The 25456-nt window shown below is 44.5% G+C and overlaps 1 protein-coding gene across 3 annotated transcripts in view; it reads right to left on the reverse strand.

Moving 5' to 3' along the window:
* Positions 1 to 6408: 6408 nt before the first annotated feature.
* Arhgap28 (Rho GTPase activating protein 28) overlaps positions 6409 to 25456 on the reverse strand; it is a 166941-nt gene continuing 147893 nt past the window's right edge. For 2 of the 3 annotated variants that reach the window (XM_039083430.2, XM_006245626.5), the window contains exons 14-18: positions 24798 to 24911; positions 20677 to 20733; positions 18406 to 18530; positions 12439 to 12503; positions 6409 to 9377 (exon numbers count right to left, since the gene is read on the reverse strand). In XM_039083430.2, the coding sequence (XP_038939358.1) occupies positions 9295 to 9377; positions 12439 to 12503; positions 18406 to 18530; positions 20677 to 20733; positions 24798 to 24911 (444 nt within the window). In that variant the 3' untranslated portion in view covers positions 6409 to 9294. The remainder of the gene's footprint in view (positions 9378 to 12438; positions 12504 to 18405; positions 18531 to 20676; positions 20734 to 24797; positions 24912 to 25456) is intronic. The other variant, NM_001191815.1, reaches the window with a different exon arrangement.

The raw sequence follows: 25456 nt of genomic DNA on the forward strand, positions 1-25456 counted from the left end.
TCAAAACCCTAGAACGGAGTTGTGGAAAACAAGGGAGAAGGAGCTGGTCTATAGGTACCAAGATAGAATTAGGAGGGATTAAGTTAATGATGCAGATTCAAAATAGCGAGAACGGGGCTTGATATTCTCAACCTGAAGAAATTCTTGTTTAACGAGATAAATGTGTTAACCTGTACTGATAATCACACAATGATTGTGTGTATGTACATGGATGTACATGAATTTAAACACCCAGTGTCAATGGGGAATGAAATACGAGTAAAGAGTTCTGTTTAATCTTCTCTCACAGCTACCAGGCAACGTTTAAAACACATTGTAAAAACCGTGCCAGGGCAAGCATATTCACTTGCATTTTCCCAGTGGACACAGCTGTTGAGCCTTTTCTTAGTGGATTGGCTGTGGTGGTTTGAATGAGAATGCCACCCCCCCATGAGTTTAAATGTTTGAATATGTGGTCTCCAATTGGTAGTAGTGTTGGAGAGGATAGAGCCAGCCTTGGAGGATAGAGAGTCACAAGGGTGGGCACATGGAGTTTTCAGCAGATTCCTGCCCTCTCCGTGCTGTGCCTCCTATTCGGTGGTTTGACACGCAAGCTCTCACCGTTCCTGCCACCATGCCTTTGCCCAGCCATCATGGACTGTACTTCTCTGGAACCACACCTCCAATTAACACTCTCTTTTACACCTTGGCCACGATGTTTTATCAGTTAGAGTAGAGTCACAAACACACTGACCATATACCCTTTGTCCCTGAACAGTGTCTGCTTCGTTCCTTTGCCCTGTCAGTCATGGAAACGTTTGCCTGTTGGGTAATATTCATATGTTACAGACCCATCCTGTCAGGGGACTACCCAGCAAATGTCTTCTGCCACTCTGTTGATGTCTTGTCAGCCCTCTACTCTGCATGCGGGAAATTTTAATTTGATGCCAGTCCCCTTATCGGTGCCTGGCTTCTCGACCTACTGCAATTCTCTTCAGAAACTGCCTGTCTGCCTCCATTGGAAGATTCCCTGCTTATCTCCAGTGTTTTCACATTCTCACACCATACACTAAGGTCATTGCCCCATTTTTAGTTGATTGTTGTTGGTTTGTTTGTTTTTGTTTTTGTTTAATCAGGATGAGATAAAAAGACAGTTTCATTTCTCTGCAGGGGGAGAGCCAATCTTCTCCACACTCTGTGTTGGAAGGTATCTTTCCTCCAAGGTCCATCTTTGTCTCCCTTGTTGGAACTCAGGCAGCTGTTACTGCGTGGGTTTATTTCTGGGTCTTCTACTGCACCCCACAGGTCCATGTATCTGCTTTCGTGCCAGTATCATGGATTGTTTTGTTTTGTTGTTTTAACTTGGGTTCTACACCATAGTTTGAAATTAAGTTGTATGATCCTGTCAGACAATATTCAATGTTGCTTTGCCTCACAAGCCTTGTCTCGTCCCTGATCTTAGTGGAATTGCTCTAAGTTTCTCTGTTTAATTTGATGTTGACTATTGGCTTGCTGTGTATGGCCCTTATTGTGTTTAGGTGTGGGCCTTGCATCCCTGAACTCTCCAAGATTTCTAACATGAAAGGGTGTTGGATTTGTCAAAGGTTTTTTCAGCATCTAATGAAATGATCGTGTGGTTTTCTTTCATTTTGTTTATATGATGGGTATGTTGATGGATTTTTAAACCAGCCCTGCACCACCTGGGATAAAGCATGCTTGATCATGGTCGATGATGCTTTTGATGTGTTCTTGATTTCTGTTGGCCAGTATTTTACTAAGTATTTTTTTCATCAATGTTCATACTAGAAATTTGTTTGAAATTCTTGCTTTGTCGAGCCTTTGTGTGGTTTAGCTATCAGGGTGACTGTGGCCTCATAGAATAAGTTTGGCAAAGTTCCTTCTGTAGCTATTTTGTGGAAAAATTTGAGGATTTTTTTTATTAGCTCTTCTTTGAAAGTCTGGCAGAATTCTGCACTAAAACCATATGGCCCTCACCTATTTTTGGTTGGGAGACTTTGAATGACTGCTTCTGTTTCTTTAGCAGTTATAGAACTATTTCATTTGTCTACCTGATCTTGCTTTAACTTTGGTAAACGGAATCTATGAAGAAAGTCACCAGATTTATTTAGGTATTTCCAATTTTGTGGAGTACTGGCTTCCGAAGTAAGACCGAGTGATCATTTGGCTTTCCTCAGTGTTTGCTGTTATGTCCCCCCTTTCAGTTCTGATTTTGTTAATTTGGATATTGTCTCCCTGTCTTTTAGTTAGTTTGCCTAAAGGTGTGTCTGTCTTGTTGATTTTTTAAAGAACCAGCTCTTGGGTTTGTTGATTCTTTGAATTGTTCTGTTTCTCATTGATTGGTTTCAGCCCTGTGTTTATTTCCTGCTGTGTGCTCCTCTTGGGCGTGTTTGCTTTCTCTTGTTCTACAGCCCTCAGGCGTGCAGTTAAGCTGCTGGTATGAAATCTCTCCAGTGTCGTTATGAGGGGACTCAGTGCTATGAACTTTCCTCTTAGCACTGCTTTCATTGTGTCCCCCAATTCTGAGTATGTTGTACCTTCGTTTCCATTGAACTGTAGAACGTCTTTGATTTCTTTATTTCTCCTTTGACCCAGTAGTCATTGAGAAGAGAGTTGTTGGGTTTCCATGAGTCTGTGGGCTTTCTCTTGTGTCTGCTGTAGTTCAAGTCCAGCCTTAATCCATGGTGATCTGATAGGATCAATGTGTTAGCTTAGTCCTCCTGTATCTGTTGAGGCTTGCTTTGTGCCTGATTATGTGGTCAGTTTTGGAGAAGGTGAGGCGAGGTGCTGAAAAAGTATATTCTTTTGTGTTTAGGTGAAAGGTTCTCTAGATATGTTAGGTCTATTTGCATCATAACTTCTGTTAGTTTCATTATTTCCTTATTTACTTGGTCTCTGTTTTGATGAACAATCCATTGGTGAGAGTGGACTGCTGAAGTCTCCCACTATTGATGTGTATTCCTTGATGTGTGGTTTAAGCTTTAGTGATGTTTCTCTTATGAATGTGTGTGTGTGCGTCCTTGCATTTGTGGGGCATAGGTATTCAGAATTGATAAGTCCTCTTTGTGGAGATTTTCCTTTGATGAGTATGAAGTGTCCTTCCCCATCTCTTTTGACTAATTTTGGTTGAAAGTCAATTTTATTAGATATTAGAATGGCTACTCCAGATTGTTTCTTGGGCCTGTTTGCTTGAAAAATCTTTTTCTGGTCCTTTACTCTGTGGCGATGTCTATTTTTGTCGCTGAAATGTGTTTCTTCTATACAGCAGAATGATAGATCGTGTTTATGCATTCACTCTTCTAGCCTGTGTCTTCATATTGGGGAATTGAGTCTACTGAGAGATGTTAATAATCAATGATTGTGGGTTGGGGATTTAGCTCAGTGGTAGAGCGCTTGCCTAGCAAGCACAAGGCCCTGGGTTCGGTCCCCAGCTCTGAAAAAAAAGAAAACCAGCAATAATCTATGATTGTTAATTCCTGATATTTTTATATTGGTGGTGATGGTGTGTGTGTGTGTGTGTGTGTGTGTGTGTGTGTGTGTTCTTTTGGTTTTAATCGTATAAAATTATTCATTTCTTGTCTTTTCTTGAGTGTAATTAGCCTCATTGGATTGGAGTTTTCTTTCTAGCATCCTCTGTAGCTGGATTAGTGGAAAGATATTGTTTAAATTTGGTTTTGTTATGGAATATCTTGGCTTCTCCATCTATGTTGATAAAAACTTTTGCTGGGTATAGTAGTTTGGGCTGACATCTGTGGTCTCTTAGGGTCTGTATGATGTCTGTCCAGTTTCTTCTGGCTTTCATAGTCTCTGGTGAGAAGTCTGGTGTAATTCTGATAGGTCTGCCTTTATATGTTACTTGACCTTTTCCCCTTGTAGCTTTTAATATTCTTTTTTTGTTCTGTGCATTTAGTGTTTTGATAGGATTATCTTTTCTAGTTCAATGTATTGGGTGTTCTGTAAGCTCCTTGTATGTTTTGTAGGCATTTTCTAAAATTTGCTTCTATGATTTTGGGCCTTTGCTCTGGGAATCTTCTCCTTCTTCTATTCCTAGTATCCTTAGGTTTGGTCTTCCCATAGTGTACCAAATCTCCTGGATGTTTTGCGTTAACGTTTTAGACTTTGCATTTTCCTTGACCAAGGTATTGCTTTCTTCCACACCTGAGAGCCCCTCTCTCAATCTCTTGTATTCTGGTGGCCATGCTTACATCTACCGTTCCTGTTCTCTCCCCTAGGTTTTCCATCTCCAGGATCGCCTCTCTTTATTGATTCTACTTCCACTTTCACTTCCTGGACAGTTTGATTCATATCCTTCGCCCATATGATTGTACTTTCCTGTATTTCTTCATACTTACCCGTTTCCACTTTAAAGGCCTCTATCGTCTTTATAAGATTGGATTTAAGGTGCTCTTCATGTGCTTTGGCTGTGTTAGCATATCCAGGCCTTGCTGTAGCAGGACGGCTGGGCTCTGGTATTGCCCTGGCTCTTGTGGATTGTGTTCTTTAGGCATCGGGTTTTCTCTGGTGTTGGCTGGATGATGCTGATGCCAGCAGTTCTCCCAGGGAGAACCCTGGGTCAGACAATGGAGGTCAGGGGACCCAACTCTGCTGGCTGTGCCCCAGGAAGAACCAACTGACAAGGGATTGTTGGGACAATGTTCCAAGCTGGTTGTTCTTGCCCCACCCAGACCCCCTCATGGCCTCCATGGGGTAACTCTTGGGGTCCCCTAGGGCTCCTTGAGAAGGCCTTCATGGGGAAGCATGATGTTCTTGGGGTCCCACAAGGCTCTTTGAGATGGTAGGGTGAGCCTAGAGCCAGAAAATGGAGGTCAGGGGTCCTTCTCTTTTTATTTGGTAAGATGGCATATTCTAGTTCTTTAATATCAATGCATAATTTTGTGATTAGTTTGTCAATTTCTACCAAGAATCCTACTGATGTTACAATTGGGATTATATTGAATTTATAGATGGTTTTTTGAGTAATTAATATCTTGTCATTTGTCTTTCAGTCCAAAACATGGCACAATATACATGTATTTTGTATTTTAACTTTCAAAGAAACACCTTTAAATTATGTTAAAACTATGTATAAAGTATTTTATTGATGCTATAGTAAAAAGGTTTAAAAATGTATTCTGTATGTGCTTTCTGCAAATACAAAAGTTGATTTCATATAATGATCAATATGTCAAGACTTTGCTAAATTATTAGAATGATGATGTATGATGACTTCCTTTATCAATAATAGAAACAAATACATTGCAAAAAAACCACTTCACTTTTACTGAATAGTGAGCCAGCCCAGGGCTTCACTTGTGCCAGGGAGGAGGTGTGTTTTTCTACTGACATCCACACCTTTGATTTCCTAGACTTTGTTTTCCATGATGTCTGGTGTGTATATGTGCATGTACCTGTGTGGTGCTGCCTGGTGTGAACATATGCATGTGTGTGTTGGTGGTGTCTGGTGATACATGTGCATATGCATGCATGTGTGTATATGTGTGTATTTGTGTGTGTGTGGTGCTATCTGGTGTGTACCTATGCATGTGTGTGTGGTGGTGTCTGGTGTGTACATGTGCACATGAATGTGGGGGTATCTGGTGTGCACATGTGCATATCCAAGTGTGTATGGTGGTATCTGGTATGTACATGTGCATATCCATATGTGTGTGGTGCTGTTGTGTGTGCACATGCATGTGTGTGTGGTCCTTTGCAGGCTTCGGTGTTGTTGCTGGGGATCCAGCCTGAGGCCCACATACGTGCCCAGCATGTACTTTCCTTGCCGAGCCCCAGCTCCCCTCCTTTACACGTTGATTGCGTTTGCCTTTTGCCTAGGCTATGTAGTAAAACATTGAAGTTTTTAAAAGGGAATGTTAACTAAACTTTATCAAAATATTTTCTGTACTTATGAAAACATTCATACATGTATAAAAGATGCCTTTATTTTACATGACTAAAATCCTGCCTAGGCAAGAGCTAACCCAAGCAAAATTGTGAAGTAGCAGGTGCTAGACCACTGATCTCCCACCCCACTCATCCTTCTCTATGACAGTGGTAAGGAGCTTTTGAAATGCCTGCTGTCCGTGTTGTGACGGGCTAGCCTCAGACAACTCCTGTTCTTCTACCAGCCTCACTGTGCAAGCAGGTGTAATGAGTTTTATAAGAGTCATTTTAGTTTTGTCTCCTTATTTTTATGGATGGAAGTCAATGTGCATAGTCTATTTAATGAGAGCTGCTGGAACAAAGACTCAGTATTCTTATGTTGAGGAGAAAACACACAGTATAGGCATTTCCATCGATGTTTCTTCTTTCCCCTAAATAAGTTACAAAGCATTAGAAGATTTGCCTAAAAGATGGTATATTCAAATGATATGAGTGTGTAAAATGGTAATATATTTGAAAGAAACACTTTAATCCCGTGTCATATTACTTTTTATTAAATGACATATTTATGGAAAATAGTTGAAAATGCCTGTCAAGAGGAGTGTTCAATCCCCTAACGCACAGTCTTTCCAGGCAAGTCAGACATACACATGAAAAAAGAGTTAAAACACACTTGCTAGAGAAAGAGACATTTTCGTCTCCTCGGTTTTCAGTCAAATAAAATCCACAGACAGCGTGGCAACACTGTCAGAAAAGATGAACACCAGTTCCCAACAACCTGTGTCCCTGCATGGTTAGAAACACAAGCAACCCATCAGGGACACACACAGACTCTCTCGGAGCACAGCGCAGGGCACACTTCCAGGGTATTTTTGTCTAAATGCTTTTGCTAAAACTAATTTACATCGTGAATGACATATGATGAAAACACACACTAAGAACTAACTGCAGTGACTTGAAGTAAGACCCAGGGACAGCGGAACAGACAAACAAAAGAAGTTAAAGTCCACTTGATTGCTTTCCCTCAGAAAGGCTGGTGAGGTAGTTTATAGTGCACATACATCGTAAGGAATCCGCATTCCAGGTTGTCCAAGCACTGGCTAGAACCACGTCCCAGTTGAGCTGTCTCAGGAAGGGCCTCTCAGGAGGTATGCTGGGAACTAAGGCAGTTGTAGGAGTCTTCCTGAATGTGTGTCCCACAAGTCATTTCCTTTAGTACTTTCCTGAATGATACTACTTAACGACTGCTTAACATTTTGGCAGTGTTAACAATGTTAAACATTGTAACGGTCTGGCTACTCAACTTTTGTAAACCAACTCTTAAAAAGGCCAAAAGTTCTTTCAATACTTAGGTGGCTGGCGTCTTAGATTTAATTGAAAGTTTATTCTTCCAGGGTACAATTAATAAAAGAAACCCCATAACCACGCAAACATTAGTTCACGAGTCTATTAAAACTTCTCTAGTCCATAACTATGAGACGGAGAACAAAAAGTCACAGCCAGCACTGACCTTGATATGAACATTGTCCTTCATGGGACACAGTTATTTGGAAGTTGTCACACTCCTGAATAAGCTTAAATAAATAATCCCAACTTACCGCTAAGGCTTTGCAACTGGAGCTACACAAAAGTGGGTCTGAAGTGCCCAGCCTCATGTGGCACTGCCTGCTAATGCATAGGTCCTAAGGTGTATCCAGTCAAATGAAATGGAAACTCTTGAAAGGAGTGCATCTCCTATGTAAATATGACAGGACTGGAAGACCCTAATGCAAAGAAACTCATGGAAGCATAACAATGTTCTAGAAGGATGGCTCCTACGCCAGGGCAGGGATTCCTGCCAGTGATGCCCTCGGACCCAGCAGTCATACAAAGTGATATGTTCCCTCACTGCTTGCACTGAAACATGATAATGTGCTTGTGGAACCTACTTCCTGGCCCACTGGGCAGGCTAGACACTGGTCAAGCACTGGGGCACACAGAAACCTCTGCATACAGGCTTAGTTGATAGTGGGCTCTTCAGGGGTTTTCAAACGAACTGGTTTTTTTTTTGGTTTCTAGAAAAGTGCAACAAACTCCTGAAGGTTGGAAATTATGACGATCTGCCCGCTGGGTATAAAGAGTGCTTTGCTTCCACAATCAGATGATCTAACCAAGGGAGTGAAGTGTTTTGTTTCAGCATCAGGCAGAGCACAGCATAGATCTCTGCACATGCACGTTCAGTGTCCTTGCATTACATCCGGACACAGGGTATGTAGGTAAGGGAACAGTTCTGGGTTTGTAACTCAGCTTTGTTCGAACTGACCGACAGCCGCACCAGTCTTAAATGTTGTAACCGCTGTTAAGTCCATCAGTGTTCAGCCTGTGGAGTCCAAGATGAGGCCCATGGTCTTGGATGAATGAGGACTCTAACTCCAATCTCTGAGATGAAAGGCGGAGCTGTCCTGTCCCTCGGGACATTTTGGATTTGTTCCTGTTAGAACCACGAGGACTGAATGTCTCCCACTGCACATCTAGACATTGGGTGTACAAGATGCGGACATAAGGTGGTCTCCAGCTTCCACAGCACAGGGCCAATCCACAGTGCTTGGTCGCATCTCTGGCTAATGATCAAAAAGCACAAGGAATTTTTGCAACTTATAAATTCTAGGTCTAGCGGCATTTTTCAGTGCTTATGGGTAAACACACTTCTGTATTTTTTGGTTTGGGGGCTGCAGATGTGGCTAGAGCTGTGAAATGTTAAAAAAAAAAGACAATGCATTTGATCTATAAAGGAAATCCATGCTGACTCGTGAAAGGCAATTTATTCAAGGAGCACCATAACTGAGAGGGAAAAAGAAAGACACCATGGCTGTGGACCACAGGGAAGCTCTCGATGCACAAGATGGCCTTTGCCAAACGGGGCTTGGCAATGAGTACCGGTGAAACATGGAGTCATAAAGTAGCATCTGGACCCTCAGGGCTTGGGGAAATTTCCTTTGCACCACAGTGCGAGCACGTTCTCAGAGTGTGCTGTGCAGTATGAAATGATCCTCAGCCGTCTTTACACTGATGGCCCTCCTCCAATTCAGGAGCAAGTCAGAGCATAAATATTGTATGTTTCACATCAGAAGTGGAGCCTCTTCCCAGCTGCAGGGCCAAGTCTATTTCTGCTACACAGATAGCTCCTCGGTGAGTAGCGCTGGCCTTTCCTTTGGGCCCCACCTTCTTATGGGAAACTGTGACAGGAGGGTTGAGCTCAGGGTGGACCAGCTCCTCACTCTGTGGTTCGTATGGCAGGAGCTGGCAACAGCACCCTTCCAGGAGAACCAGGGTTACAGGAGCAAATACTTCAGGGCAGTGCTCTCCCCCACAAATGTGGGATCTTCTTGGCATATAATACAAGGCAGGAACCATCCTGGGCATATTTTAAAGGCGTGTCTAGGGCTTGATGACCCATTCTGCATGAGGATTTACATGATACACATCCAATATATATGCATCAGGGTCTAAGCAGTGTTGTCCTGAAAGAAAGATAAAATAGAAAAGCTCAAGTCAATAAGGTGGTTGTCATGGAGTGGGACATGGGCTCTATACCCAGAATCAACCTAAGAAGGAAAAAGAAAGAAAGAAAGAAAGAAAGAGAGAGAGAGAGAGAGAGAGAGAGAGAGAGAAAGGAACCAGGTGTAGTGGCGTAGCACTGTGTCCTTATAATCTAAGGAAAAGCAAATGATCCACACAAAATAAGCAAGAAATAGAAAGAAAAATATTTAAAACACAGAAAGGGAACAGACAGGAAATGAGTGACATCTCATGATGAAAACAAACCCTTCGAATTAGAGGCACAGAGAGGAAGGAGGGCAGCAGCAGAGAGATTGGGGAAAGGAATGGGAAGCCATGATTATTAAAACACAAAACATCATTGGAACACTAACAGCAACACCAAAAGTCAAAACCCCACTGACAACCGACAAGGATATCCAGCACGGAGTGATAACCCTACGGGTGTTTTGGGGCACATGTCTCTTGGCAGTAGCTAACAGCTCTCTAGTCAGACTTAAGATTTGCTCCTAAGGGGCAAATCTTCCCTGGTACTGAAAACCTAGCCAACTTCCCAGAGCTAGTTAAGTCATGGATCCTGGGAGAGAAGCTACAACCACCACTTGACTAAACCAGCACCATCCCTAACTTAGTTCAATAATTGTCCTATGCCCACAGGTAAGTGCATTTCTCACACCTCATCAGCGAAATTCGTCTTTGTAACACATGCACACAATTGCAGAAAAACCACAGCCAATCAAAATGCAGAACTGTAGATCTCAGCCCCAGCAGATACACCTACGGAACAATTCCCAGCACCTAAACCTAAGGGAGCATTGTGGAAGAGAGGGCACAGGCAGACTGTAAGAGCCAGGGGGTCGTGGAGTTCACCGGGAAATTGTGTCTCCTAGTAAGGTCAGAAGTTATATCCATAAAGTCTCACCGACATGACTGCCTGAACATGAGCTGAACTAAGTCTACAAGATCAGTGGGCAAAGTTCTTGGGGGGAAAGACCACGATTACAGGCAACAAAGGAAAGCTGAGACTGAGAGAAGGGGAGATCACAGGGATTGGATAACCAACACCAGATGTTCAGCGCTGGTGACGTACACACAAGTGACCTAATGCACTTGGCACGTCATATTTAGGTATATAGCTGTATATACATATATACATGTAATTAGAAAGAGGCCATGGATCTTTCCAGTTTGAAAGAGAGCAAGGAGAGGTTTGGAAGGGTTTGGAGGGAGGGAAGGGATGGGGAAAACAACATAATTGCAATCTCAAAAACAAAACATTATTGTTAAAAAGAGAAAAAAAGAATGGACATTTCGTTGCTTTCTGCGGAAGTAACTTAACGGGCACCGTTCAGTGTTGCAAGACTTTGCCTGTGGGTGCCTAGATAGTAAGTACATATATGAAATATAAAATAAATCTTGGTGACAGGAATATCAGAGGAAAGCGAACCAGGAAGGGTTTGTTCCGGGAAGATGTCACTGAGAAGGTGGTGTATGCGCAAAGGTATGGAGGAGCTAGTAGGAGATGACGTCAGTTGGAGGAAGAACGTCCCAGGACAAGTCAGCCAATGGGAATGGAGCAAGGATGTCCCAGCCAATGGGAGATGCCCAGGCAGTGAAGGTGGCTGACTATAGAAGTGCAAGTTTCGGAGGGTAGACTGGGAGGCCAGTCTGAGAAATATTAGCAGGTTTTAATAGATAAAATAGATTTAAAGCTACGAGACAATTAAGTTCACCTAGGAAGCTGTTTACATACCAAGACTTCCAAGGACTACACCCACCAGAGCTGGGAAGGAACAGAGACTCGGAGAGGCGGGAAGAAGCTCAGAAACTCATGCTGCCCCTAGCAGCAGGTGGAAATAAGTGCTCCCCCCCCCCCCGCAGGGACACTGAGGCCAGGCAGTTAACTAAGAGGGAGGCAGTGCCTGTGTCTCAGTGCGAGCTTTTGGGTGCCTGGGATGAGAGTGTGATTTGGGTGAAGAGTTGGGGAGGACGCTTGACTAGAGTGGTTTCAAGAGAGAGGAAACTGGAAGAAGAAATGTAGGAGAGACAGCGGGCTGAAGAGCATGTGGTGTGAAGTGGACAAAGTAGAGCAAAGAACTGGGAGAGGATTGAAGGCATTGGGAGTTTTCTAAAGACGAACATTTTCTTTCTTTCTTTCTTTCTTTCTTTCTTTCTTTCTTTCTTTCTTTTTTTTTTCTTTTTTTGAGCCATGGCTCCACCGTATTTTCTAAGGTGTTCTGAAACTCACGATTCTCCGGAGTTCCAAGCTTCCCTTGTGTGAGACCGTTAGCATAGCGGTACAGTGCATGAGGCAGGTGGCGGTGTTGGCACCACAGCCTGCTTGCTAATCCCGTGCTACCGGCTGCGCTTCTCTCCATTTAAAAGAAGTAAGGTTTTATTTCTGTGTTCTGTGAGAAATGGATGTATCCCTCCTCAGCCCGTATCACAGTCCCAATGTTCCTTGGTGCTCTGAAAACCATTTTAGGTGGACATGATGCTGATGGGAAGGAAAGGGTTATGGTGAACACAGGGGTCATGGTGAGGCACAGGTAGAGCAAGGCCCTGATCGGGGAGGAAAGGAAATCCCAGAGAAGAGAGCAGCACTGACCACAAATAAGAGAGAACACAGAGACCACATCAGCTGCAGAGGACAGAGACAAAGGCACAATCACCTTTTGACCTGCTCACCCGGGAGACAGAATGACCTCGGTGGGTAAGGCAGAACAGGGAGCACGATCTGCAAGTTCTCAGCTCTGTTCTGTGAGTCCAGCAAGAGGCTGTTTCTAACTTTTAAGAGTCACACTAAAAAGGCCCCCAAATCTTTGACCTCACTTCGATTTTGAGAATATCAGAGAAAAATCACATAACTACTTTTACATGGAACCACAAAACCCCTAGTCATTTGATGACCTCATTTTTATCCAGAAAACCTGTAAGAAAGAATAACAACCACGACAGCCCACCCTTACAACAATAGCAACATATCGTGGAATGTGGGCGTAGAGATGGTTAAACGATCCTTACCTATATTTCCTCCAACTTCGTATAACCTTTGGTTCTGCATCTTAATACGGTCAGATGAAGCGTGGCTGAAAAAATAAACAGAGAAGGCAGCAGTTTACGTCTCTTTCTGGATCCACAGGGAATACTGACAGGTCATTGTGTCTTGATGAAACACACCCCACACAACTTTACCAGGACTGATAGCAGGATAACAGCGACAAGAACCCGAGTCTAAAGCAGCTGAGACAGATGTCAATCAGTGGGATGCTTGGGAGGGGCAGCCGTCTAGAGTGGCTGAGATAGCTGCCAATCAGTGAGATGCCGAGGGGCAGAGGGCTGTCTAGGGTGGCTGAAACAGCTGCCAATCAGTGAGATACTTGGGGGCGGGGAGGCGGGGAGGCGGGGAGGCGGGGAGGCGGGGAGCTTATGGTTACAATACACATCCCAGCCAGGAGTCAGCACTGTAGGAGAAAGGAGGCGGTGTGGGCATGGCTACCTGTTCAGGCCTGCCTTGTCACTGGCCATGAATCTCTCCATTTTAAAGAAGCCAGGTTGATTTCTGCGTTTGCTGAGTTTGAATGGATTCCCTCATTACCCTCGGTCACCCGCCCTAAGCTTCCCTAGTGCTTTAACAATCACACGAAGGCCATTTCTTTCCAAGTCTGCCGTATAACAAAAACCAGTCAGAGAAAGCAATTGCCCAATTCAACTTTTCCATCCCAGGGACAAGAGATTTCAAAATGTCCGTGCGGATCAAGGCGAGCAGTCTCCAACTCCGTTGAGAAGAGGAAGGTTCTTGCCCCTCCTTCTTTATTACTATCTTTGTATTTTTAGCAAAGTGATCTTTCTTAGAGGCAACTGTAGATTTGGGCATCATTTTTAGAAATCATACACGTGGACCCCAGGTATCACTCAGCGGAGCGCCTTGAGAGGACCTTGGCATTGATTCAGTCAAGATGTCGTTTCCACCTAGAACACCCACTGCCGCCCTGTTAGGGTCTCACCATTCCATCCTTACTGTGCCTGAGCCTGATCCCTCACTCCCCGCAAACAAGCATTAACCAGTCTGTACTTCTACAAGTTCTTTTATAAGTTAGGTACAAAGGAGAGAACAGCTAGTAAACTGCTGTCTCAGTCTGCACGATTCCCTGGAGACCCAGGAACGTCTTTTTTTGTTTTTGTTGCAGAGAGTGTCCTTGGGTCCGGCACCGTTTAGTCACCTATGCACTGAAGGAGTTTTAGGGGGTTTTCTGGCTTTGTTTAGCAAGGCTGTTCTGGGGTCTGTAGATGCTGTCTTCACATCTGGGGATTAAGTGTCCAGGACGATGGATGCTAGACCATATCGTCATTCAGGTTATAGCAAACCACCGAACTGCTTTAGGCCTTGCTCAACTATTTGCTATTGCCCACACAGATAGCAAGTGACTCAGCTCTGTATCTTTGCAGTATCTGGCGTCACTGGAGTGCCATTTAGAATTCTCACGGGTGTGCTACAAGGTGCACTTGCGGTTGCCACTGAGGCTGTAATTCGTATTTCCTTAGCGGCTATTTCTGACCGTCTTCCCACGCGTGTGTTTCTCATCTCTATACTTCCTTTGGTCAAATGCCATCTACATGTTTCTGCTTTGATTGGGTTTGGTCTATTGCTATGTATTATAGTGCTAAATACTGATTTGGTACCCCATGTTGGTTTGGTCTATTGCTATGTATTATAGTGCTAAATACTGGCCCTGGTCACCCCACCCCCACCCCCCCTCAGGGACACGTAGATTCTCACTAGACCCAAGAGATGCTACAAAACCTTGCCCTCAAGTTATCCCTGATTGGTTGAATAAAGATGCCTACAGCCTATAGCAGGGCAGAAGAGAGGTGGGCGGAGTTTCGGTTCCCAGGGTTGGGATCTAAGGAGAGACTAGGGGAAGGAGAGGAAGAAGGTGAGAGAGGAGAAGACACCATGTGTGTAGGTGAGCCATAAAAACATGGCCATGAGGGCTGGCCAACTGGAGTTAATAGCTGCTTCAATAGAATGTGTCAGGTTATAACAGTGTCATTGAGAAGTAGATTTTAATAGCTTAATAGGGTCCATATTCGCCCAGCTCTCGTGTTGATTAAGGCTTACTATAAATATAAAGGTTTTGTGTGCTTTTTAAAATCTGGGAACTGAATGATCAAAGGTTGACACCCCCAACCAAGATGAAATAATTATTACAACAATTCCACGAGGTCCACATGTGGGAAGCCTGCAGACCTCTAAGAGGGGTGGTGTACAGTGCCGCGTTCAGATCCTGGGATGCACGGCCTCAGAGGAGAGTGTGTGACCCCAGATACTACTTCTTCTCCTTCAAGGCCAGGAGGTGAGCAGTTTTGTTTCGGTGTATCATCTCTCCATTGTGATGGACTGCCTTGCCACCGGCCCAGCAGGAGCAGGATCAACTGAACTGAAACCCCCACAGTGGAAGCAAAGGAAGCCTTTTCCTTTATAAGCAGGCTATCTTAGAGATTTGTTGCAGCCACAGAGAGCTCCCTGTGGTAAAACGCCTGCCTGCTCCGGTGCTCTCCCCTCCAACCTCCCTGACTGGCTGTTTCAGCTGAGCGTCGAGAGACACAGGCCCCTTTACATTCTTCACTATACGTTCAAGTACACGGTCCATCTTGAATTAATCTTTTAATTAATGAGATTGAGTTTAAAGTCATTCCCCCCAACCCCCGGCCTATAATGGGTCCAGTTGCTACAGCATCATTTACTGAAAAGCTATTCTTTCTCCACTGAATGCTTTGTGGTTTTTTATTTATTTATTTTGTTTTGTTTTGTCAGAAGTTTGCTCCATGAATAGACAAACAGAGGCCACTAAACAGAAGAGTGTGCAGCAGTTGGTAGAGGCATCTTTCGTTACAACTTACAATTTTTAACCTTTACGTCTCTGAGCGTGGTATTTATGTATGTGAACACACATGCACCAGGGGCACGTGCATGAAGGAGTTGGTTCTTTCCTTCTGCCATGCGTGTGCTGGTGATTGAGTTCAGGCCATCAGACGGGGTGGGGACCACGTCACCTGCTGGGCCCTTTCATCTACTCCAGATTACAACCTTTCGACTGAGGCAGTCACGGTTCTCAGTGAGAAGTTGGGGCTATGGATCTCCTGAAGTTTCCTCAGAGGATTCGAGCCCATCCTATAGTCACCCAAACTAGTTTATCTTTATTAGCAGAACAGTCTCTATAAAATTCTACATTTACTTGGGGCTTCGAAGGGATGCATGTGCCATGGAGCATGACTGGAAATCAGAGGGCAACTTACGGTCTCTTTATAATACGTGTGTCCTGGGTATTGAACTCAGGTCATCAAGTTTGGCTGCAAGCCTCTTTAACCCACTAAGCCCTCTTACTGGACCAGGGTATTTTCTTTCCACAAAAAAGGTCTAATTGAGGGTTTTGTAATTATTTTAAAAAATAACTCAAGAATTTACTGGATGCCAACATCCTTGCAATGAGATTTCAAGTTTTTGTATGGTTCCTTATTATATATGGGCTAGGCCAGCAGTAGGGTCACATGATTCTTCAGGCTCCGGTTAGCCTGTCCACTTTTCTTTTCTAATGAAACTTCTTAAGGATGTTTATTAAAATTATATTTATGTACGGAAAACTCAGCAGCACGCATTGAACCCAGTTCAGTGGCCTGTGCCTTTCCCATCAATAGGAACCACAGATCTAGGACCCAGGATGCTCCCTGCTCAGTGGCGGTGGATGTCATTGTGTCTGTCCTTGTAATTGGGCCTGATAGCTTCTACCCGCTTCACCAGAGCACCACTGTCTTCCAAGTGAACCTAGGTGGAGAGACGGAGGTGTGCATCTTCCTGTAGACCAGCTGCCCCAGCCTGACCTTTGCCTTGATGATGCAATAGGGGACCCCATCTTGTTACACAGGATGGGCAGGAAGACCACCGACTCCGTAGGTGTCTACGTCACAAGTGATCAGCACCAACTGAGCCTTCCTGCTCTCCACCAAGATGGTGGCTATATCAACCCCTGCTTCTGTCTCAGCATGGACCAGCAGCCTTTGCTTCTTCTCCTGCTGTCTCCGGCCTGTACTTGTGGGCAAGCTTAAGCAGCTGGGTATCTGTTTACCAGCCCAGGGCCTGGGTGAACTGGTTAATGGCAGGAGGTACTTTGAACCGTTTACAAAAGATGGCCCTTTGCCGCTGTAGCCTGATGTGGTGGGGCCATTTAAGGAAGCAAATGAGACTCTTTGGGGCTGATGACCTGTTCAATGCTAAAGTTCTTAGGCATTGTATCAGAAAGAGGATTCTCAGGCTGGAGAGATAGCTCAGTGGTTAAGAGCACTGACTGCTCTTCCAGAGGTCCTGAGTTCAATTCCCAGCAACCACATGGTGGCTCACAGCCATCTGTAATGGGATCCGATGCCCTCTTCTGGTGTGTGGAGACAGCTACAGACTCATATACATAAATAACATTATTATATTATTTAAAATAATATTATTAATAAATACTCATATACATAAAATAAATAAATTTTAAAAAAAAACCTTTGTAACTTTGAAAAAAAAAGAGGACTCACCACATTTTTGGCCACCTGATTTTTCTTTGGCTCTCTCTCCTTTGGGAGAGTTTCCTTGGCTGGACTTAAATTTTTTAAGTGTGTGTGTGTGTGTGTGTGTGTGTGTGTGTGTGTGTGTGTGTGTATGTTTCCCTACACATAAAGCAGGTGAATCACAAGTATACAACTTGAAGGACTAATATATGCTTTGTCAGTTTAGACCCCTCCACCCCTTAAACCAGCCTCATGTCTACCAATCCAGCCTGCTTCTGGCTTCTGCATTTCTATGTCCCATCCCCCCTCACCCCCCAGGTAACTCTAGCTTTACGTAGAGCTTTGAAAAACAATACGAATTCTTTGTGCACATTTTCACCAGTGGCAATGCTTTGGAAAGCTGTGACATAACACCCCAATCAGGATATCAAAATCTACTCCTTGTATTCAGAAAACACCAACATTTTGTCCCTGTGCTTTAAGTTCAATACACTGTCAGAGAGGCTCGTTATCCCAGCCAAGAGTTCAAATACTACAGGCCCCTTTATGTTGCCCTTAGGACCATGTCTATTACCTTCCCCAGTCATACTCACTAACTTACCTCCCATGCGTAACAAAACTGTCTTTTCAAAACTATCATACAAATGAAGACACAGCCCTTGCACGAGGAAGTGCTCTTTGCCAAATGAGACGACCTCATTTGAGTGTGCTCCAAACGGTCAAGGATGCACATGAACTTCACTAGAAATAATACAACGTTCCACACCCATGTTCCAGCTAATAAATTTGGGCAGGTGCTTCTCGTCATCTGTAAACTGTAGGGTCAGCTGTTTCTATGTGAGTACGCACTCCTATAGTGTCGGCTAATGCTCGTTTTTATGGACAGGTCTGGGGATGCGTGCTAAGAGCCATGGACATCATTCAGACTCTTGAGTGAGTGCTTACAGGCTTTAAAAGGAGCGGTCATGGTATCCAGGGAGCCTATGTGGTACTTCTAGAAATAGATCAAGATATGGACAAAACCAATGGCCATATTTCTTGTTTTAATGGAAGATAAAACCCATTGATTAAATCACATTTTCAAGGAAAGAGTCATGGGGCTGGAGAGGCTACTCGGCCATTAAGAAGGCTTGCCTATCTTCCAGTAAACTGAGTTCAATTCCCAGACCCGCTCATAACTGGGCCTCTGCGGGTACCTTCATACAAGGCAGACACATGTATGCATAAATTCAAGATCAAAATAAATCTTAGTAAAAGAATCCCGTAGTTCCAACACCTTTAGAACCTGGCCTGTTGGTGATAATCCTGTTGTCTGACCATCCTCCCATCTTAACCCATGGAATCCACACGTGAACCTGCAAAGCAACAGCTGCAGGAGTGTGGGCGGCCCACCTGGTGCACGCCCATCTGCAGGCGTGGCCTGCACCCTGGTGCACTTACCTGTTCTCATACTGAAACTTCGCCAGGATATCTTTGGCTTTGGTCTGACTGTTGAGCTGAATGGCCATGGACACTTTGGACAGAAGTGGAGCGTGGACCCTTATGACACCTTCTGGCACATCAGACTGTCAGGGAGGAAGGACCAAAACTCGGTCAATCTAGGGCAAATGTCAGGTCGGTGACTGCACTCTGGAGGTGGAAATCAGGAACTTGCAGAAGGAGGAGCACACAGGACCAATACTCAGCCAGACTAGAGCATGCCTTCCTTCTTTACCAGAGGACCAACCACCACACTGACCTAGGACTCTACTCCACTGCACATCACTCAAACGCCTGGGGACCACAGGGAAGAAAATGTGGATTCCGACAAATATTGGAGGCTATTTATCAGTACCTTTATTGAACAATATACTCGGAACCTTAATTTAAAATATACACACACTTATGTATAATGAAATATATATAAAATCTATTGAATGTATATATAAACCTAATGATACTTATCAGTATCTTTATGTGTACATATCTATTAAAATATTTATCAATTATCTTTATTGAATAATATCCTAAAAACCCTACTTTAAGACACACACACACACACACACACACACACACACACATACACACACGTATATACATGTCTATGAGTTACGATGTATGCCCTGGAGCACTATGTTAGCTGGTCTCTTGAACTAATATATTGAAGTTTTAACCCCCCCCCCCAGAACCTCAGAAAATGTGACCTGATTTGGAAATAGACTCAAATACTAAAGAGTAGTAGTAAATTAGTAATTAGTGACGATGTAATCAACCCAAAATATCTTACTCTGATAAGAGCTGTGTCCTAAGGAGTGGAGAAGAGACAGAGGACTCGGTGAGAACACCACAGGAAGGCAACAGTGGAGACTAGAAAGGACAAGCACACAGGACACTGTGGGAAGGCGATGGTGGAGACTGGAGGGGGCACGCAGTGAGAAGACGACAGTAGAGGCTAGAGTGAATCATCGGCCAAGGACTGTTGACATCAGAGGATCCCGGAATAGATCTTTCCCTCACAGTCCTCAGAAGTAACCAACTGACTGACATTTTCACTTCGATTTTAAGCTCCAAAATCCGAAGAGCATAGGTCTCTCCTGTCTTGGCCATCCCCTCTGTGGTACACATCCCCTCTGTGGTACACTGTTGTGGTAGTTTTAGCACAGTGTGTAATACTGGGCCAGTCCTTACACTTCTTCCTCTCTAATATCATCACCAAGAACTAAGGTAGTTTGTCACGTGGAGGGATTTGAGTTGGGGGAGCTTGGACAGAGACCACAGCTTACTGCAGTCAAGGCCACATTCCTAAAATATTGTTTCTACCATCTCAGGACCTTCTCGTCTGAGCTCCCCAGATGTCTCTGTAACATCAGTTCATACTCACACATTATAGTGCCTCCTAACAGAACAAGCTCACACCCCTTATAATGTTGATGCCTTGGTACCTTGTATATAGGATGCGTAACTGTGCACCTGAACCTCAGCTAACCTTCCTGTATCATTGCTTCAGGTACAAACTGGAAGGAGCAAGCTTGAAGCACAGATTAAGACGCACATCAGACAAGAAGATAGTGGGAGTGGGGAGCTATGGGGGCTGGGCATGGTGGCACAAGCCTATCATCTTCATATTCAGTTCACAGAGGTGAGATAGCTGTCAGTTTAAGGCTAGCCTTGGCTACATGGTGAGACCATCTCAAAGATGAAAAATGGAAAGAGTGATAGAAGTCTTCCTGTTCATATCCAGCATCATACACACACACACACACACACACACACACACACACACACACACACACTCAAACACAAATACTCAAACACAGGCACACATACAAACACACACACACTCAAACACAAATACTCAAACACTCACACAAAACACACACACATTCAGACATTCACATACATCACACACATATGCACACTCAACCCCCCCATATTCTCCTTCACACATCCTCACACATAAATAAACACTCACACATACACATACTCAAACATGCCCTCACATATACCCTCATACAAACACACATATATACAAACACATACTCACATACACATTCATACATTCACACATGCACACACTCAGAAACATACATACTCATGTTCTCTCACACAGTCTCTTTCACACATTTCTCTCTCACATGTATCTCTCTCTCTTTCTCTCTCTCTCTCTCTCTCTCTCTCTCACTCACACACACACACACACACACACACCACTAACCAGAAAAAAAAACTTACCATTCTTCTTGAGGAAGGTGATTTTTGTGGTACCTTTGAGGTCTTGGGGTTTGAAACCTAAAGAAAACAATACATTTCATCTTTCAGATTGACCCCGAGAATCCCACAGTCCTTGTGGGAAATGAATGCTTGGGCATTTATCAAATAATATGGTGCTTATACACTTTGACCCCACAATTCCTCATTTATAAATTCAACTTTGAACATAACTTCAATTTGAAAACAGTGACATACATGCTAGTTTAGTCACTGAAATTCAAATCACGGAGAACAGATCGGATGCTACGGGGTGGGGTTCAGTGATCTGGCCTAACCAAGCTATTGCACATCTGTAGAGGAATACAGAGAAGAAGCAGAGGGGGCGAGGGCACTACGATGGGGTACACGCTACTGCCTCTTAAGCCTCTGAAGCAGGACAAGAGACAGTGTTTCCCGTCTGCTGCCAGTCACGTGAGGTAGGGGGAGTGCATGTAGTCACCACTGGGATTGTCAGAGCATTGAGTCTAAAACCCACACATGCCAGAGCCCACTGGTCCTCAAGCAGAGCCTTGTAGAACATGACCCAGGAACACCTCAACCACGCATGTCCTCCTGAAATGCTTTGCCATGTTCAGCTGGATTATCCTACCTCACGCACTAGAAACGTTCTGTCAATAAGCTGCTAGGCACTGCGGAGAGAAGAGTTACCACAGAAAGGGTCTACACGTGCTTAGAAACAAAGTAGCAGTGACTTATGGATATTTCCAGTGTTCACAGGCAGAGCCAGTCCATACAGAGGATTGGGCACATTCATGTTTGTTGCATGAGCAGAGAGGATCTGGCATGCACACACGTGTGAGCTTCAGTGGACGCCCTACCCTGGGTGCTACCATTTTCTCCAGGATGGAAGTCAGCAGTGACTAAATTTTATCTTACAGCCCTTCCAAAGTTTGATTGTATTTATTTATTTACCTCTTTGGGGGTGTAAATGTTTGTGCAGGTCAGAGGACAGCTTGTGGGGTCAGTTCTCTTCCACCATGTGGATCCCAGGGATTGAACGCAGGTTCTCAGGGCCAGGCAGAAAGCACCTGAGACACCTCACTTCCCAGCATTTGTAATTTGATGATTGATGGCTTGTGATCAAGATTATGCACGAAGGTGTGGCATAATGGAATGGAAATGTTTTGTCTTTAGGTGCTTACATCTGGAGAATGTACAGCCTAGTGTTCTGTAGACCATCAAGGCATTAAAATAATCAGCATTCCTACAGCACTGTAGTTTGTAAGCAGAGTTTATGACGTGGTTTGCAGACACTGTGAGAGTCCACTCTAATGACCTGTCTGCGGAATGAACACCATGGTCTGTCCTGGAATTTGGAATAGGGACACTGGGGCTCCAAGCAGGAGGTGAGTTGTGCCAGGCCCTTCTAACCGCACTGGGCTCTTATAACTGTGCCATTCTTTTGCCTTTAAACTCTTCCAGAGTGAAAATGACAAGCGTACAAGCCCACAAACCATCACTATCAACCTGTCAGATCTCTGGACACTAAGAGTGCAGCCAAGGAAAGCACCAGGGTGGATTCCACTTCACCCTCTTGAGATCAGCAGGCTGCAGCAGGCTGTGAGTGGAGGAAACTGACCCCACCTTCCTAAGACCAGCAGACTGGGTGGTATTTTACTGTTGCTGGTTTTTTATATTATTATTATTTTTACTTTTATTTATTTTTTGGAGACACGGTCTCAGAATGCAACCAAGTCAACCCTGACCTGAGCACGTAGCTCACAGTGACTGCCACCTCACAACCCTCCCATGACCTCAGAGCGTGTTTTCACTTCCACATCCCTATCCTGGTTCCTCAGATCTGGAGGAGCCGACATCTGAAGACTAATAGCCTACTCCCTATCCTGATGCCCGTCACTGCCCATATCCTGGACGTAGGTCCTAAGGGAGCAGAATGCCGTTCATTCTCCAAGAATCCAACTACTTGTGATCTATCTGGCTCAAATGGCCTGGCTGCATATTACCTGTCTTGGAACTTAACAGAGCTTCAGGCACAATGCTAGGGACGTTTTTAGTATGTGCATGGTTACTGACTACAATAGGTAAGAGGTAGGGAACACTACATCACTGAAAAGGCTGGAGCGCACATGTTCCTTAGGAGTCAGAGGGCTGTACACACATGCAGGCTAGATCACACATGTGAACAGCAGGAAGACAAGCTAGAGGGGAGGCTCCGTTGCTTTGTTATGCCTGTGCGTGTATGTATATGAGTGTGTGCGTGCATGTATGTGTTTGTATGTTGTGTGTGTACATGTGTGTGTTTGTATGTGCTTATGTATGCGTGCAAATATGTATGTGCTGGTGTATGTGCATGTATGTGTGCAAATGTGTATGTGCTGGTGTATGTGAGTATGTCTGTGCATTTGTGCGTATGTTGTATTTGTGTGTGTATGTGTTTGTGTGTGTATATGTGTACATGCATTTGTATGTGTTTATATGTGCTTGCATGCATATGTGTATGTGCTTATATATGTGTGTATGTGTGTGCCTGTGCATATACTTGCGTGTGTATGTTGGTTTTGGAGATTAAACTTAAGTCCTCTTAAGTAAGAGGCAAGCTCTCTACCGCTGAGCTCTGGGCCAAGCCCCACGATCTACTTCTAAGGTGGCCACACTGGCGATATTGTAACATTCAGAATGTCTATTCTTTAATAAAGTTACTACCCAGTCAAAAAAGACCAGCTCTACCTATCCTAAGTATTGAACAAAGCTGCTTCAATAGTTTCTAAAGGAACTGTCTCTGACAAAGTCCGAATGTTGGACTTAGGCTGAAAAATCCGTCAAATTAACCGACCCGCTGGTTCTGCTGAGCAGTTAGCTTGTTCCTGGAGTGACAGCCCAGCTGCCTAGCAAGGCAAGGTCCCGAGTTTGATCCCAGCACAGAGGAAAAAAACAGGTTGGTTTTCTTCAGGAAGGCATCATTTTTCGTGTAATCAATAAGTGGAATACAGACGTTAGTTGTGATTGTTTATCAATGAGTACTCGTCTCTGACCTCCCTGCCTTGGCAAACACTGCACCCCTTCCTGCATTCTCCCATGATTGTCTTTTCTCCCTTCAAGGGGGAGCTTAGACCTCCTTCACTGTTATGCACAAATTCACACTGGCACCACTATCTGTATCACTGTTGTACCCGTGGCCCTGGCTCACCGTCCCCACAGCTGGTCTCTCGATCTTGCCTACTCCTGAGTATTCGTGACACTTAGATCCCTTATCCCTTCAATGGCAAGCTTTGGCACTCTCAGAGTTGCATAAAATCAATGCCTGGATTGCACTGCCACCCCCACATTTAATTAAAGCAAGGTAATTATTTTGAAAAACACTTCCATGTCTACCCCCACATAAATAAGTGTGCTCGATACGAAATCTCTGGGAGTGCTATGAGTTTAATGTTTTTTTAAAAAATTGAGAAGTATCTATTGCATTTTTCGATCACCAAAGAAATCTCTTTCCCCTGCTTATTTGATATACCATCCCAGGTACGTTCTTAGTGCTGCAGCAGAACACCCTGACTGAACCAGCTGAAGGGTGAAGGGGCTTACTCTGGCTTATGGCTCCACAGGTATGCATGCACCATGGCAGAAAGGGCAGGGTGGGATAGCAGCAGCAGGGGCCTGGCAGCTTATATTGCAGCCTCCACTCAGAGCTGAGAGGAGGTGAGAACGGAAAATAAACCCTCAGGACCCCACCTCAGTGACCCACTTCCTGTAAGTGGGCTCCATCTCCTAAAAGTTCCACGACATTCCCAAATGGCCACTAGCCAAGGACCAAGTGTTCTTTGGAACGTTGGGGGCCACTTCACATCCAAGGCTGACAATCTGCCTGCGTGTAGACCACGGAAAGGGCGTTCTAATAAGTCATTTGCAGAGCACCAAACAGTCTTCGTGACAGTGACATTTCAGGGACTCTGACCCCAAAGCACGTAACTCCGCACGACAGAGACACCATGGTGCTCTGTTTGTTGGGACTTTCCACGATATCTGTGTGGTGTCTGAGTGGCACCCTCCTTTGGGGAGTGAAAGCCGAGACGGGTGACCTGCCAGTCTTGCTGTGGATCTACCCCTTGCCCCACCGATGCTCTCACCTCCCGCTCTAGGGTCTTTCTCCTGAGTAGCTTCCTCATACTTGGGAGCTGCTTCTTCAACAGCATGGTGGCTTCATTCATCCTTCTGACTTGGGTGATCAAGAAAGATGGGACCTGGAGAAGGAAGAGACCCTTCAGTGGAAGCACCCAGTAGGTTCAGCCTTTGGATATGGAAATGTCACTTCAGCACTCATTTGTCCCTGAGATTGGAAAAATGAGGAGGGTTTTAAACATGCTTTGAACATGTCTAAAGAGTGTCCCGCTGTCCCTCGGTCTCCAAGGGGAGCTGGTTCTAGGAAACCTTTGGATTCTCAAACCCTTGGATGCTCAACCGTGGTATAGCGTTTGCACATAACCTGCATGGATCTTCCTCTATACTTAAAATCAACTTTCGACAATTTACGATGTCTGTTCTGATGCACATGTGGTGTAAGGCACTGTTTTATTATGCTTTTTAGGGACTGGTGACAAGAAAGTTTGGTACCTATATACAATTTTGGGATGCTCTTTGGAGTTATGCTTGATCAAATCCAGAGCTGAGGAACCCATGGATGGGGAAGGCTGACTGTACGTGGACGCCGCAAGCAACCGTGAATTGTTTGTCTCACATCTCTGCCTCTTTCTGTCTTCAAGAGTCACTTACTCCAGAGAGCTCTCAC

The sequence above is a fragment of the Rattus norvegicus genome, chromosome 9 (assembly GCF_036323735.1).
Source record: "Rattus norvegicus strain BN/NHsdMcwi chromosome 9, GRCr8, whole genome shotgun sequence".
NCBI classification, from domain to species: Eukaryota; Metazoa; Chordata; class Mammalia; order Rodentia; family Muridae; genus Rattus; species Rattus norvegicus.